At 37.2% G+C, this 15396-nt stretch overlaps 1 protein-coding gene across 11 annotated transcripts in view; it reads left to right on the top strand.

Annotated features, from left to right (window-relative positions):
- neo1a (neogenin 1a) overlaps nucleotides 1-15396 on the top strand; it is a 145933-nt gene that overhangs the window by 115954 nt on the left and 14583 nt on the right. For 9 of the 11 annotated variants that reach the window (XM_026268532.1, XM_026268534.1, XM_026268530.1 and 6 more), the window contains exons 8-14: nucleotides 3911-4136; nucleotides 5151-5305; nucleotides 8119-8267; nucleotides 9420-9558; nucleotides 11902-11951; nucleotides 13878-14022; nucleotides 15260-15370. In XM_026268532.1, the coding sequence (XP_026124317.1) occupies nucleotides 3911-4136; nucleotides 5151-5305; nucleotides 8119-8267; nucleotides 9420-9558; nucleotides 11902-11951; nucleotides 13878-14022; nucleotides 15260-15370 (975 nt within the window). The remainder of the gene's footprint in view (nucleotides 1-3910; nucleotides 4137-5150; nucleotides 5306-8118; nucleotides 8268-9419; nucleotides 9559-11901; nucleotides 11952-13877; nucleotides 14023-15259; nucleotides 15371-15396) is intronic. The other 2 variants (XM_026268527.1, XM_026268531.1) reach the window with 1 other exon arrangement.

Genomic DNA, 15396 nt, shown 5'->3' with positions numbered 1-15396 from the left:
ATACAACTAAATATTAGTTTAGTGATTCACAGGATTGCTAAATCCCAGAAAAAAAAAATGTTTGTACAAAATAGTTTTGAGTTTGTACAGTCAAAGGTAGACACTGCTATTTTTTTGAACACACCCCTTTCAACTAATTGCCCAATTGCACAGCCTTAAGAGCGTGCATATCATGAATGCTGGGTCTCATTTGTTTTCTGAGAATCTACTGAACCTACTGGTAACTTGTTTGCCACGTAGCAATAAAAAATATACTAAAAACCTTGATTATTCTGGTTAGTCACATTGTACTGCTATTATTTTGAACAATACTGTATATTGTTAAAATGCATTCATTTACACAGTGGCTGTCGTAACTTGATTCATAACGGATTTATTAAAACATACATTAGATAATTAAGACATCACTAACAGGTAAAGTAAAATATAATGAGTATATAGTCTAATATTTGAGGTGAATGCTCTTCTCTAGACTTAATTTCTCTAGCGAATTAGTGAGCATGGACACTGATGACCTGCCTGAGGTAAATTAAATACTACAACATTTTGTTTAGAAGCTGTTTTATTGACGTTTTTCCATGATTGGGAAACTGATTTATCAATTTCCTGGGCCATGAGATGTTTATTCATGCTATAACTAATAGTAAAGAGTAAACGATGATCACGCTATCTCGTGCTTTGTGCTGTTTTTTGAATTTCCTGTAACAAATTGACGTAATTTGAACGATAAAACTTTGTTTCTTGTCGAAAGCTACAATACAATGAAATTCCACTCGTGCAGTGGTTAAAACAATTCACATAGACTGAACATTTTCAGTATGAATACGTGTACTGTTACACCCGTACATTTAAGTCATTAAAACTTCAGCTTGGTGTGTTTTTAATAGTTGTTCAATGTAGACTAGATGGATTTTCTTAAACCTATGCACCAAATATCCCTGTTATTTCAACATCTTGTGCTGGTTTTGAATGAGTTGTGAGTAAACAGCCCCTAAAATAGTGTACTCTTTAAGGCCTGTTCATATCGAGATAAATATATCCAGTGTGTAAATTTGCTGATAAATATTGTAATTAGAGTTCTCATTTCTGTTCAAGTGCACTGTGAATAACACCAATAAGATTCGGTCATATACCCAGAGTCGCTGCTGTTACATGAAACTATGACTTTGTGGTGCTCATGAACAGACTGTTTTACTAAAATACAGTGAAAAGAAGAGGAAGAATCCAGAAACAACTGAAAAACATCCTTCTGTTCACACCAAGATGAATATTCAGTGCAGAAACATTTGGCACGATAAACATTGTCATTTAAATGAATGGTTGGTTGTTAATGTGCCTGTTGAAACTGACACAAACATTCACATGCTATCATTGCATATTTTTTTTATGGAGAGATGTTCTAATCTCTTTTGCATTGTGAACAAAACTGTCCGACCAATAGGATTGGTTTCTTCACTTGCCCAGAGGAGCTATGGTTTTATCAAGATATCTCTCTTGTCTTTTTGTATTTGGTGTCGTTTGATAAAAACCATAGAAAACAAAAAACGAACACTTTGAAATGTAAATATTGTTTGACTTTCTTCTCTATGGCAAGTGGATGTCAGAAATGAAAATTGCACAGTGCTTTCACTTCATTCATCTTATCTGTCATTTTTTCATGCATCGATTCACAAAAATTGGATCGAACATTCTTGTTGGTGTAAAGAGGCCTTAACATTGTGAGAACTTTCAAATGAAGTATTCAGTGTATGTTGCACAATATGCCTTACGTTAGTATTGAATTCTGAATGATAGCATGTAAAGAACTCTCAAAACAGCCATTTCTTGGTCTAGAGTCCAAACGCAGATAAGCTGGAGCCTGAATTGAGCTACTTTTATGATACAGTTGATTTTATGGATGGCTTGACATGTATTTAAATGCATGTTTTGGCATTCTTTCCATTATCAAGTTCATAAAAACTGTACTTGACAATACAAGACTCAAAAACACTTGCAAAATGGCTGCCAAGTGAACTGACTGAACCAGAGGGAGAAGAAAAACCACAGAGAGAATGTCACGCACCACGCAAAGCTGAACCAGAGATAAATGCTGAATGATATAATTTTTTCTTCTCCCTGCAACTAGACAGATGAACATTGATGGCTCGTCTTTGTGGAAAACTGTAATTGCTACAACTAATGTTTAAATTGCTCTCCGTCTAATGGATCTTGTCATTTAGGGGAAGCTATAAGCTAATGAGTGCTGCTATTAGTGTATATTATACAGGTCTGCATTATCAGTCTCTTCTCCCAATGTCTTTTCAGAGCGGAATGCGGTTCAGAATAAGAAAGTAATTTGAAGAACACATCTGAAAATAATGCATGTTGCTGTTCTTTTTTCAGCATTATATGGTGCTTTTAAACCCTCAGTTAACTAGCAAAGTGAAACTGTATTGTTCAGAGTTTTGCTCTTTCATAGTTCAGGAGACTTACTGGAAATGCATATGTTATGTTTCCCCTAAAATTCCTTGGGGATGAAATAAATGAGATTATTGGTGACATAAAGCAATAGTGTATAGATGTATCTATATAAACACAGTTCAGACAATCTGATCTTTTTTCATATTAAAATCTCTGATTTTTGATTCCATACTTTGGTTTCTTGCCATCCATTTCTGTCCAGTTGGAAGTCCACAATCTTGTCTTAGACAAAAGACAAAAATGTAAAAAAGACTTCTCTTTTTTAGAAATTCTCTGCCATTTGAATCATGAAGCTCATAAGTTTTATTAATCTTTTTGACATAATTTATTTTTATGTAAATTAGTTATTTTCTCTGGTGCTGCATGCAGATAGTGTTTCAGTCTGGTTGGCATAGAGAAAGAAAGACCATGGTGCCTCATGTTATTGTCAACGAATCACATTTGAATCGTACGGTACATCAATCATACATACTATATTTGCTTGATATTCAGTCCTTTCAGATCTGCTTCTTTTGGCAGATGCAAATGAAACACAGTTTGTTTAATTCAAAGAGTTGCTGTTGCCACAAGCGCAACTTTATTGCGGTCCACAAAAGCAAATAATCGTGACACGTTTTTAGAGCTGCTTTGTGTTGAGTTTCACTCCGCTGGTAGAAAACAACAGTCCGACAGCCTCAGATTTAACCACAGCGGCCTCAGCATGAAATATTTTGCATATCTGTGTGAAGATCGTAAAGCCTTGGACCTCTAGACGTATGTTAGTGATTCAAAAGGATGGCCTCTGTGCCTCAGTGTTCTTTGGATCAGCTTGGATTTTCCCCAGCTATGCTTAAAAGAATAGTTGTAAAGAAATCCTTTTATTAATTTACCCACCTACAGTACATCAAAACCATATGACAAATGCAAGAAGCAGCACCAAGTAAAGTTTTTGATGTCATTGATACTGAAGTCTCATTTGTGCATATGTACAGTACATAGTTATAAAGCCTTGGCATGTGGTTAAGAAACCAAGTGCATTTGGTTTCATTTGATGTGCAAATGCCATTTGATAGCTATATAATAGTTTTATAGTGAATAACATCACAAATTATGTTAACGTCAGTCTAATTTTGAGGTGAACTACTCTTTTAAGAGTGAAAAATCCTAAATATGTCTCCTGTGATTCAGCTTTCCATAATTTTTTCCACTTCAGCCGTTTTTCTCCAACTACATGCACGACATTCTTCCATTGTGATTGCATTTTTCATATTTCTTTGTGATTATTTCACTGTTTTGTTGATTTCCTGTCATGGAAGGCATTGTGTTATGTTTTTGTTTTGTTTTCTTTTCTTTTTATGTGTTCTCTCTGTTCTGTCCTCCTTCCCTGAATTTGTGTGTGACTTCACTTTGCATCCGTCTCCACCCTTGATTTCTGCTTTCACTCACGCCACCCCACTGTCTGCACTGAAAGATGTAGCCATCCCCTCCCCCCCTCCCACCTCACTGACCCGTGCCACTACTGACCGTCTAATACCAGGCTCCAGAGGCGGCGCTGGTCCCACGCCTTCCGCCCCCCGTGACGTTGTGGCCTCCCTGGTCTCCACCCGCTTCATCAAGCTGACCTGGCGCCTTCCTGCTGAACCGCATGGAGATGATGTCACCTACTCGGTCTACTACAGCCTGGAGGGCAATAACAGGCAGGGCATTTATGTGTCATTTATATATACACTACAGATCCACAGTTTGGGGTCAGTAAGATTTTTTCAGCAATGATTCAATAAATTAATAAAAATATATATTTATAATGTTGCAAAAGATTTCTGTTTCAAATAAATACTGTTCTGTTGCACTTTCTATTAACAACAGTATCCTGAAAGGTATACTACAGTTTCAAAAATATTTTAATATAATATAATAATTAGAACAATTATTTGTAATATTAATAATAGGAAAAAAATCTGCATTTTAGAATGATTTCTGAAGGATCATGTGACACTGTAAACTGCAGTAATGGTTGATTTGCCAGCCCAGGATTTATTTATATATATAATATATATATATATATATATATATATATATATATATATATATATAATACAATATATCACAATATTACTATTTTTTTCTGGGGACAAAACGTGTAAAGAGTATCCCATGATACATTCATTAGTGTTTATTTACTGCATTAAAATGCTGCATTACAGTAAAGATAACCTTAGGAGAATCACTAATAAGAATTACAAAAACAAATGCATTATGGTAATAAGATTTCTTTATGATTCCTTGTGAGTAAAATAATATCAGAAGCAAAATAAATAATTGCAAAAAATTGCCATATATATATATATATATATATATATATATATATATATATATATATATATACACACACACACACACACACATTCAGCAGTGTATGTATAAATATGCAATACATTTAATTTAGACTCTGTAGTGATAAGTGACCCAGACATGTTTTCATGACATTCACCCTCCTAGAAGCCTTAAATTATGAATGCTATTGATGATTGTATTTTGTTGTTTTTGTTGCTATTATTTTAAGTCACATGTTGTTCTTATAAATGTTTATAATGCCATTCTGTATGAGCTGTTATTGACTACAGAAGAACAAGAGAAGCTTTGAACCAATGAATCAGCAGTCAGCTCCTGTTTCAGTCTCACATCACGTTTGTCTCTCTGATTCTGTACAGGGAGAGGATAGTGAACACAAGTCGTCCAGGAGAAATGCAAGTCACCATTCAGAACCTCATGCCAGAAACCAAGTACTCCTTCCGCGTGGTGGCCCACAACAGAAACGGCCCTGGAGAGAGCTCAGCACCCCTGAGGGTCGCCACCCAGCCCGAAGGTGAGACCTCCACTTGATCATACCATACCAGTTCAAATGTGTTCAAATGAGATTTACGGACTGATTAAAACAGTTGCATTACAAATTACACTCTGACACTTTTCAGAAGGCTATAATGCATGAAGTAAAGTTTGCGTAGTTGCTCACATGCTTGTCTAGAATATGTTCTGGGCCTCCGAGATTATGCAGAACATTTTCTCAATGCTTCAATGTCAGTTTAAAATCTCATTATATAGTAAGCACAAGTAAACACCTGCTGGCTTTTAAGCAAAGAGATCTCTTGAACATCACTGAAGGTGTATGGCATGACTCCATCGATGTGAAACATTATCAGCCCAAACAGAGCACAGGAGAAGCTGTTTCTGGGTCAGACTCGCTCCTCTGTGCGTCCTTGGCTCTGACTGCTATGAGCACTTTATAATGTGTGTTAGCGGGATTCTGGCACTCCCGGGAATCCTGCTGCGTGGAGATCAGCCTCTGAGGCTGACACACATTTTGCTGTGAACATTATGAATGAATCTGAGCGCAAGTCATCTAGGCACACATACACACTCGTAGAGCGCACTTAATCCAGTGTAGGCGCCCCATCCCATCTTGTAAGACATCAGTATCAAAAGCAAGAATTGGATGTCTGTGGCACTGAGATAAAGTGATTTCTCTCTGTGGTTTGAGATGCCAGAAACGCCTGATCAAAGTTTGAAAAGTGATTCATGTCATGCAGTTTATATTAGAGCTCGGGAATGAAAGATGGTGTAGGGTAACCATAACTGGATGAATGTAATCAAACAGTCATTGCATCCATGTGGTGAAGCGGCTAGAACTTAATGGATGCTATCCCTGTGGAACACAAAAGGAGATGTTTTGAGGAGTGTTCATGCTGCTCTTCCCCATGTGATGAATGTAGGCATATAGTGAGCAGACACTGTCATGTTCTAGAAAGGACATGAAAGCACCATAAAGGCAGTCCATACTATATTTTAAGTCTACTGAAGCTATATGGTCACTTTGTGGTGGTTTTCAGCGAATAATGAATATATTTGAGTCTGTTCCTGAAATTGTATGACTTCAGAGGACTGGGAATACAGTCAGTGAAACATATGAAGCAAGTTTATGATGCTATGACACTATTTTATGAATGCCTTTGTGAAAAAATAAGTGTGCTTAATTATATTAAAAGTGCACTTGTGGTGTACTTCAAATTTTGAAAATATATTGCTAATATAATATAAATAAAATAAAAGTCCCCTTAAATGTACTTAAAGAGAGCACACTTTCATGACATATTTCAAAACACACTTAAGTACACTTTAAAAAAAAGCCATTTAATCCATTATCTTTTAATATTTTTTGTGTGGTTTTAAAGAAGTACTAACATATGAAAGCACTATAATATATAACAAATATTTGATATTTGAACTGTAGTGTTATCCAATATCAATATGGTGTTTTATATATATATATATATATATATATATATATATATATATATATATGTATATATATATAATCTTATTAAAGGTAATATGTTTTTTAATGTATTTAATTGCAGCAAATTACAAATGAATAAAAATAATTACAACTGATTTAAATAGCATGAAATACAAGTTTCACTTGAAATTACGTTAAAGTACATTTTAGTTTACCATGATTGCTTGCCTGTAATCTTGGCAGTAAACGTTGCTGTCCATATTTCAAAGACAGTAAAAGTGATTATAAAATTACAAGTGAAGATGTACTTAAGTCCTACTTAAGCAGATGAAAAAGCTCTCAAAATTTCAGCTAAATAAATTTAATATAAATATAAACTATGATACATTTTAATGCATTTCCAATTAACAATCAATCAATCACCTTTATTTATATAGTGCTTTAAACAAAATACATTGCGTCAAAGCACTGAACAACATTCATTTGGAAAACAGTGTCTCAATAATGCAAAATGATAGTTAAAGGCAGTTCATCATTGAATTCAGTGATGTCATCTCTGTTCAGTTTAAATAGTGTCTGTGCATTTATTTGCAATCAAATCAACGATATCGCTGTAGATGAAGTGACCCCAACTAAGCAAGCCAGAGGCGACAGCGACAAGGAACCGAAACTCCATCAGTGACAGAATGGAGAAAAAACCTTGGGAGAAACCAGGCTCAGTTGGGGGCCCAGTTCTCCTCTGACCAGACGAAACCAGTAGTTCAATTCCATGCAGTGAAGAGTCTGAAAACATTTTACAGTTTTTGTCTGCCAAATGACTGCTTGGCCACTTACTTAAAAATTGGCCCATTGTTTTTTATGTTCATGCTTAAATTCTATCACATTTCATTTAATGTAGAGCTCGGTTTAGATTGGCTCTACACGATGACTCCCTGAAGGCATGTCAGTTGCGAGCGTGTTGGAGAAACAACTGATTTAAGGGACACTCATCGGAGCCTATAATTGAATGTAATGATTCATGACCCTAGCAAGTAAACAAAAGTTAAGCAACATAGATTCTCATTTCCATTCTCTCCGCTCTGCTAAGCAAATTAAATCACGTCAGTCCTGCGGTTTGAGCTGGCGTGTGTTAGTCTGTTTTCTGCCAGAGGTGTCTCGACACATGCCACTGTCATATGCTCAGCTGAGAAGAGATATCACTCTCTCTATTCGAGTCGATTTCAGAGTGCTTTATTGGCGTGACTGTTTTACAAACAAGATTGCCAAAGCATCAATGGAATTATCAAAGAAAAACAGTGACAGACAAAAGGTGACAGTAATAAAACAAAACATATTCAAATTTAATTTAATTTAAATTTTACATTTTTCTCCTTTCTACGTAATAGTCCAGGTACCTGGTCCTGCTCCAAACCTACAGGCAGTGGTCACATCCCCCACCACAGTGAGTCTCAGATGGGACGTGCCCCTCATAGGCAATGGCGAGATCCAGAACTACAAAATTTACTACATGGAGAAGGGCATGGACAGTGAGCAGGTAAAACCATCTTCATCCAGCCTCTGTAATATCACGCATAAAGGCATTATGATATTCGATAAAGCATGTGAAATGTTCATGGTGGAGAACAGATGGAGCTCTGTGGTCTGTCCTGAACACAAGCTGAGGAGCCGTTTTATTATTGCTAACAAATTTGAACATGGTAGATGTCATTTTGTATGTTTTCATACTAATTAAAATGTTTAGCCCAAATTGCAAATATAAACACTCATGTATAAGTTGTTTAAGAATTTTTGTATAATATTGACATTAGTGACATTTTCATGTTTTCAATTAGTGCATTTTTTTATCTTCAGCTTCTTAGTGGAGTGTGTATAATTATTTGCAAAAACAAACTAATACAAATAATACATAAATGGATCAAAGATAAATAAATAAATGTTAGTTATTAATGATTAAAAATAGCATGTTTAATTATTTACTAATATGTATATATAAATTCACACGCATGTAAATATTTAAGAAATATATGTAATATATCAGTATCAAATATTTTATCATTTAAATATTTACATTTATATTTCTGTGAATTCTTAGGGCCCTATTTTAACTAACTAAACGCAAAGTGTAACTTTTGCTAATTTTGCTATTTTAATGACGAAAAACGGTTGGCACGCCTGGGCGCATGGTCTAAACGGGTTGTCTTTATTCTCTTAATGAATAATGGATGTTTTTTGGGCGTAACGTGCAATAAACCAATCAGAGTCTCATCTTCCATATATATATATTTAATTAGCCTACAAAAAAATCGTATGCATTGCAATCCTTTAATTTTTTATATTTGGCATGTTTGTGTGCTGCTGTGCGTCCCTGTGTTTAATAAGCAGCGTATACGCTCTTTAAATAATGAAGAAAAATCATTGCGCTAGACTTTAGACCAGGTTTGAGTTGGTCTATAGCGCGGTCTATTTTCAGCTCCTTAAAATAGCATTGCGCTTGAACTCACCTCTGTTTTAGAGGTGAGCGCTAGCGCTGGATGGGAAAATGCTAACAGTGCCAGACTGAAACTAGCAAACACTTGTGCTGCGACTTGGGTCGCATTTCACCGTGTGTATAATAGGGCCCTTAGTCTGTAATGTTGTTACTGATGTCATAATTGAGCCTGTTTCTCTAATCTCTCTTCTCTGTCAGGATCTGGAGGTGAACACACTGTCCTACAGCATGACTGGACTGAAGAAGTTCACAGAGTACAGTTTCAGAGTGGTGGCCTATAACAAACATGGACCTGGAGTGTCCACTGAGGACATATCTGTGCGCACATACTCTGATGGTACTGACAATAAATCTTAATTCTTTGCTTTGTCTTACTACTCGGTTCCGTCCATTCTGCCCCAAAACCCTGCAGTTTTTTGCTCCTCAAAATAATTGTAGTAAGGGTTAGGTCTCATACAAGAACTCTACTAGGCAATAAACAAAGCCAGCAATAAACCAGCTATAATCTATATCCCTGTTGTAGTTACATCAACAGAGCAATATCACCAGGACCCAAAATTAACTTTATTCCACACCTGTCAGTGGTGAAAGAATTGAAAAAAATAAATAAATTACTGTGCTTAAAGATTTGTTACCATCCATGAAACTTTATTTTGTAGTTATTACTGTATACTTCGACTGGGGACTCGTGAGCTTCTAGCCACCTGTTAAAAGTTTTATGCTCTCTGTAAAATTAGTCTTCATAGGCCATTTTTCTTAGTTCCTGCAAGATGGTGTCAGTTACATTTTTGTTGGTGAAAATGGTATTAATTCCATAATGCTGTGCTATGAGAAATATGAAAGAAGACGTGGACAGTGGTGATATGTTCAGTTAAGTGTTATATATAAAAATATTAATACTTAATCTATTTTTGTCTGTAGATCTTAATTATAATACGTATTTTCAGGCTATTTTCTCAAAATGAGTTTTTTTTTCTCATGCAGTGAGCCAAAAATCTACTTCAGAAGCACTTACATATACAAAAGTTAGCAGTTTTGTTCCTGTCTATATTCTGAAAATTTTTACAGAAGGGTTTGCACATACAACATTCGCGTAACCTCTAAATATGGTGTTTGTTTTTCTCTGGCTGTATTTTGTGATTTACAGTGCGATTAAAAGAGAGAAAGAAAATATTAGACCAGGCTTTATGCAATGTTCAGTTTATTATTCTGGAAATCTATGCAAATGAGTGCATATTTAATTAGATAATGTAACGGTTGCATATGTTAACATACTGTTGCAGAAAACATAAAGGGCCCTATTTAAACGATCTGAAACGCAAGTGTCAAAGCGCGAAGCGCAAGTAAGTTTGTGGGCGGGTCTCGGCGCTGTTGCTATTTTTCCGGCGGGATAAATGGCTCTTGCGCCCGGCGCAAATCTAAAATGGGTGGGTCTGAAGTAGCTTCATTATTCATAGGTGTGGTTTGGGCGTAACGTGAAATAAACCAATCAGAGCGTCATCCAACATTCCCTTTAAAAGCAGGTGCGCAAGTTCCATTATGGATTGCTATTATTATGGCGTATTTACCAGGCGCACGCCAGGAGCGGTTCACAGCCGAGGAGACTGATGTTCTTGTAAGAGCAGTGAAAGACAGAGAAGTTGTGTTGTATGGGGATGGAAGAAACCCACCCAAAATAGCGTCGGTTAAACAGGCGTGGGAGGAAATAGCCACAACTGTTTCATCGATTTTTTTTCCTGGTTCTTGACGGACAAACCAATTTGTCAGATGTCCTTATATACATATATGTATTGCCACTATTGGGCAAACAGGTCTGATCCTTAATTACTACAATTAGCCTGAATAATTTGTAAGCAAGATTTATGCCTATTTTTTCACATCTTCGTGACACACCACAATGATTTCCGTCATCTCATGTGTTAATATTTTTTTAGTGTAACAATTTATGAATCTTAATAAAAATCTGTGTAGATTATATGAGCAAAGTGTATGCGCGTTGTGCACGCTATATACATTAAGGTCAAACATGCGCCCTTAAAATAGCATAATGAACAGCGCGCAACGCGCCACTGACTTTAGACTAGGTTTTTTCTGGTCAGTGGCGCAATTGCTTAATGGAACAGCAAAATAGCACCAGGGATTGTTTGCGCCGGAACACGCCTCTTTTTTTGCGCTGAACCGCCCAGGGAGCGCAAGTTCATTCACTAGTTTAGCGACGTGCTTCTGTGGAGGGAAAAGCGCGCTTTGCGCGGGTGCAAAATAGGAATGACACATGCGTCGGTGTACAAAGTCAATTGCGCTGGGTGCAAGATAGGGCCCAAAGGCTTCATTTGCTCCCCAAATTTAAAGTGTCATAATTTCAAACCCGTGTGGGTGTTGAGCAGAGAAAAAGATATTGTGAAGAATGTAGGTGACCAAACAGTTGACGGTAGCCATTGTATTTTTATTTTCAATACTGTGGCTATTGTAAACCTTACACTGTTTAGTTACCAACATTCTTCAAAGTATCTTTGAATTTTCATGTTTGGGTGAACTATCCCTAATGTATTGTGAATAATAAGCTGAGGGAAGTATTCTATTGGTTAAGTATCTATTAGTTGACCCTGTTTATCTCAGTGTCTTGCCTTAATAAAAGCTGAGGCTGTGTGAACTAATACTGTCCTCTTCTCCCTCTGTTCAGTCCCCAGTGCTCCGCCACAGAACATGACGGTTGATGTGCTGAACTCGAAGGTAAGGCTGAATGAGTGTCGGGTGTGAAGTGTGCAGTGGTTCTGATGAAGACACTCATCTGTTGCTGTGATTTAACTGCGATGAGCAGCACATCTGTGCTCGGGCTAGAAAGCTGTCACAAAGCTTTACATCTTCATTCATTCTTCCTCTGTGTTCACCTCCCCCTCTTTCTCGAGATACAATTTATATTTGTCTAGCTCCTGTTGTTTTTATCCTGGAGTCTGTTTCTGTTTCTAGTCATATGTAGACAAGTGACTTGGGCTGCAGTAATGCATTTAGCGCTTTTATTTCATGGTGTTTGCTAAGGCAAGCGTGACGTCTGCTTTGCACATCCTTGGAAAGTGTTAAAGTCACCGTGAAATCAAAACTGACAATTCTTATATTTTATGGAATACTTTTATGAAATCTAATTCAAAATATCTTCCCCTCCCTCTCACAACATTTGATTCGCATTAAGGTACTATAATATCTTTTTGTTTTTTATTTTTTTAGTGTGGAGTTTTGCTTTTTTTAGGTATGTCGGTATAGTTTATTCATTTTGTTCTGTTTTAGTTTAAGATGCTATTTTAGTATATTAAGTTTAAGTGTTGTCTTGATAATTTTTTTTTACATTTAGACCACTTTTATTTCAAAAGTTTAATTTTTAATAGTTTTAGTTAACTATAATAACTCTATGATGAGGTTGCTCTGCTCCAGTAACCTGTCTTTCACTTAAAAAACAAAATGATATATATTTAAAATGAACACCCACCAAGACATTAAAGAACCCATCTATACTGTACTACTGTATATATTACTCTTCAACAGTGAAGCTATAGAGCAACTGCAAAAATGGAAGTTTAAAGACACCATTATAAAGACTTGTTTCTATGATCCATAAGGTGTATAGGTCAAAACCTAAAGTTAAAACACCCTAGAAACAGCATATAAACCATTCAGAACATCTTAGCAATCACCCAGAGCACAGAGCTTCATGACAGCAAGTGTTACACAGGCACAACTCGTATTTTCTTCAAAAACGGTAACCTTCCGGTTTAATTGCAGGGTCTTTGCATTGTGGGTATACACACAGATCCACACACTTTCAAGCCTGTGATAGGTTTTATGGCTCAGTAATTAGCACTGAATAATAAAAAAGGCTTAAAGTCTCAGACAGAAGCTTTTTTTTGTATATTGCATGAGAAGGTGGTTAATTACTGGGCTCCTGCGGACGGTATCGGGACCCCCTCGTGTGGCCCTGGGGTGCTGTGCAACAGAGGGGGGATTCAGTCTGGGTGTGTATAATGAAAACAGTGACTAACCGTATACAAGGCCCCTGCTGATAGCACTAGACACCCCTGTGACCCATAAGTCAATTAAAACAAGTTTGTTTATCTGAAAACACAAGCACTAGTTAGCGAGGTAAACTGGAATTGGTTGAAAATTGAAATACAGTAATTGCATACATGGTGCAGATTTAATTTGGTTGAATCCCTCATGCCCCGTGAACAAGGCAAGTGTGAATGCTATTAATTAATTCCCCGCCCTCACTGAGCGGCCCCTCTCCCTGCCTTCATTATCCCTGCAGCTAGCCCCCTCCATCCGTCCTGAGCTGCGTTCCCGCAGGCTTTATCTATTATTCATGGGTTCGGTTCGGGCCGGTCTCTGCTGCTCGCCCAATGCCCTCTGCTGCAGGACTGATATACTCACGCATGCTTTATGTGCGGGATGATCACGTTCTCTAATGGCTGCCTCGGGGAGATGATGACTCGGGTTAGATGCCTGCACTCAGGCTTGTTACTGTGGTGACTCTGCACGTGCTGTAGGTGCGCGGAGGACACGCTCCAGTTATTCTCCATTTGATACACTCTGCTTATTGCTTTGGAATGAAATCTGAATGTGTGATGCTGAGGATGTGTTGTTTTGTGTGTGTTTTCTCAAATGTAGAGCATCATGGTCAGATGGCAGCCTCCTCCAGCAGATGCCCAGAACGGTGAGATCACCGGCTATAAGATCCGCTACAGGAAGGGTACGAGGAAGAGCGAGGCGGCCGAGATCACTTCAGGATCACAGCTCTATCAGCTCATAGATGGTGAGCTGAACAATACCTCATCTAGCTATAACACACACACACACACACATATATATATATATATATATATATATATATATATATATACCTTGAACGTTATTAAATATTATTATAGACCTTTAGTTTGAGTTCATTTAGCACAGTTAATTAAAAAAAATAATGAGCAAAATTGACACATTTATTCATTTGCCCGGATCCTATTTAAATAATTAACGAGTGTGTCATGTAATTAATTTGATTAATTTTTTAATCTGTTAACAGCCCCAGTGTGTCTGTCCTTGGCATAATAGTGGCATAAGCGTCAGCCGTTGCTGAAACCCATAATGGTTGAGAATTAGTTTTTTTTTTTTTTTTTAAGGCATCAGTATATTCTGTCCTTACTCTTGTTCACCAGTGCTTTTGGTGTATATATTTCTCAGAAATTGCAGAACAGATGAGGCAGCAAAAAATAAAGCCTCAAGTGACAAACTATCCATTAATGAGACAAAAGTGAGAATTCAATTCTAAATAGATTTCAGCAGCTTCATGAGCGTCGTGCCGTGGTTGGCATCAAAGAGCATAATGGTTGTTTTCTGTTCCAGTTGAGCTGAGATGAGATGTTTGTTAGTTCAAAGGCTGTTGCTATCTCCCACAAGGCCGCAGGAACAGTTCTGACTTCTGCATTCAACACTCGAACTAAGCAGACGCTTATTAACATTTTAAAGCAATTACAACCTCTGGCTTATTTAAAGACAGCAGGCATTCCCTCATCTATGAAAACCAGAACATGCCCACGGCATCAGACATGTGAAATGATGAATCCGTCAGTTGTCATGTTGTTGTTTGTGTCAGTCCAGTGCGATTTGTGGAAGCAGACCTTTATAAATCAGCACTCTAGGCAATGCTGTAGCGTGTAGGTCAGTATGTCGTACAGCAGAACCGATGATGATGATGATGCAGGGGTGGTTATTGATTTAGTCTTGGTAAATGGATTGAGAAACGTGGAGCGTTGTGAAGCATCTTTCGGTTTGTTTCCAGAGAAATGAGCTGACTGGTTGGTTGAGACGGGGTGCTTCATTTTTTACCATTCCTTATAATTAGGGTTAGTGATTTAAACTAGGGGCGCTCTAGGAACCGCCCAGAACTTTGTAGGAAGCCAAACAAACAAAAATCAATCAAAAATCAATTTGTGCACTTTTATTTCACAAACCAAATTCAAATGTATCAAAGCCTGTATTGAAGTTCTTGTATTTTTCAGGTCTGCAGCGAGGCACTGAATATATGTTGCGAGTGTCGGCCATGACGGTCAACGGCACGGGTCCGGCCACAGACTGGGCCACTGCTGAGACGTTTGAGAGCGATCTGGATGGTAAAAGCAGACAGATATCTTGTAAG

The sequence above is a fragment of the Carassius auratus genome, chromosome 7, assembly GCF_003368295.1.
Source record: "Carassius auratus strain Wakin chromosome 7, ASM336829v1, whole genome shotgun sequence".
NCBI classification, from domain to species: Eukaryota; Metazoa; Chordata; class Actinopteri; order Cypriniformes; family Cyprinidae; genus Carassius; species Carassius auratus.
Note: the sequence above shows the minus strand (reverse complement) of the source record. Positions and strands in the feature narration are given on the sequence as shown.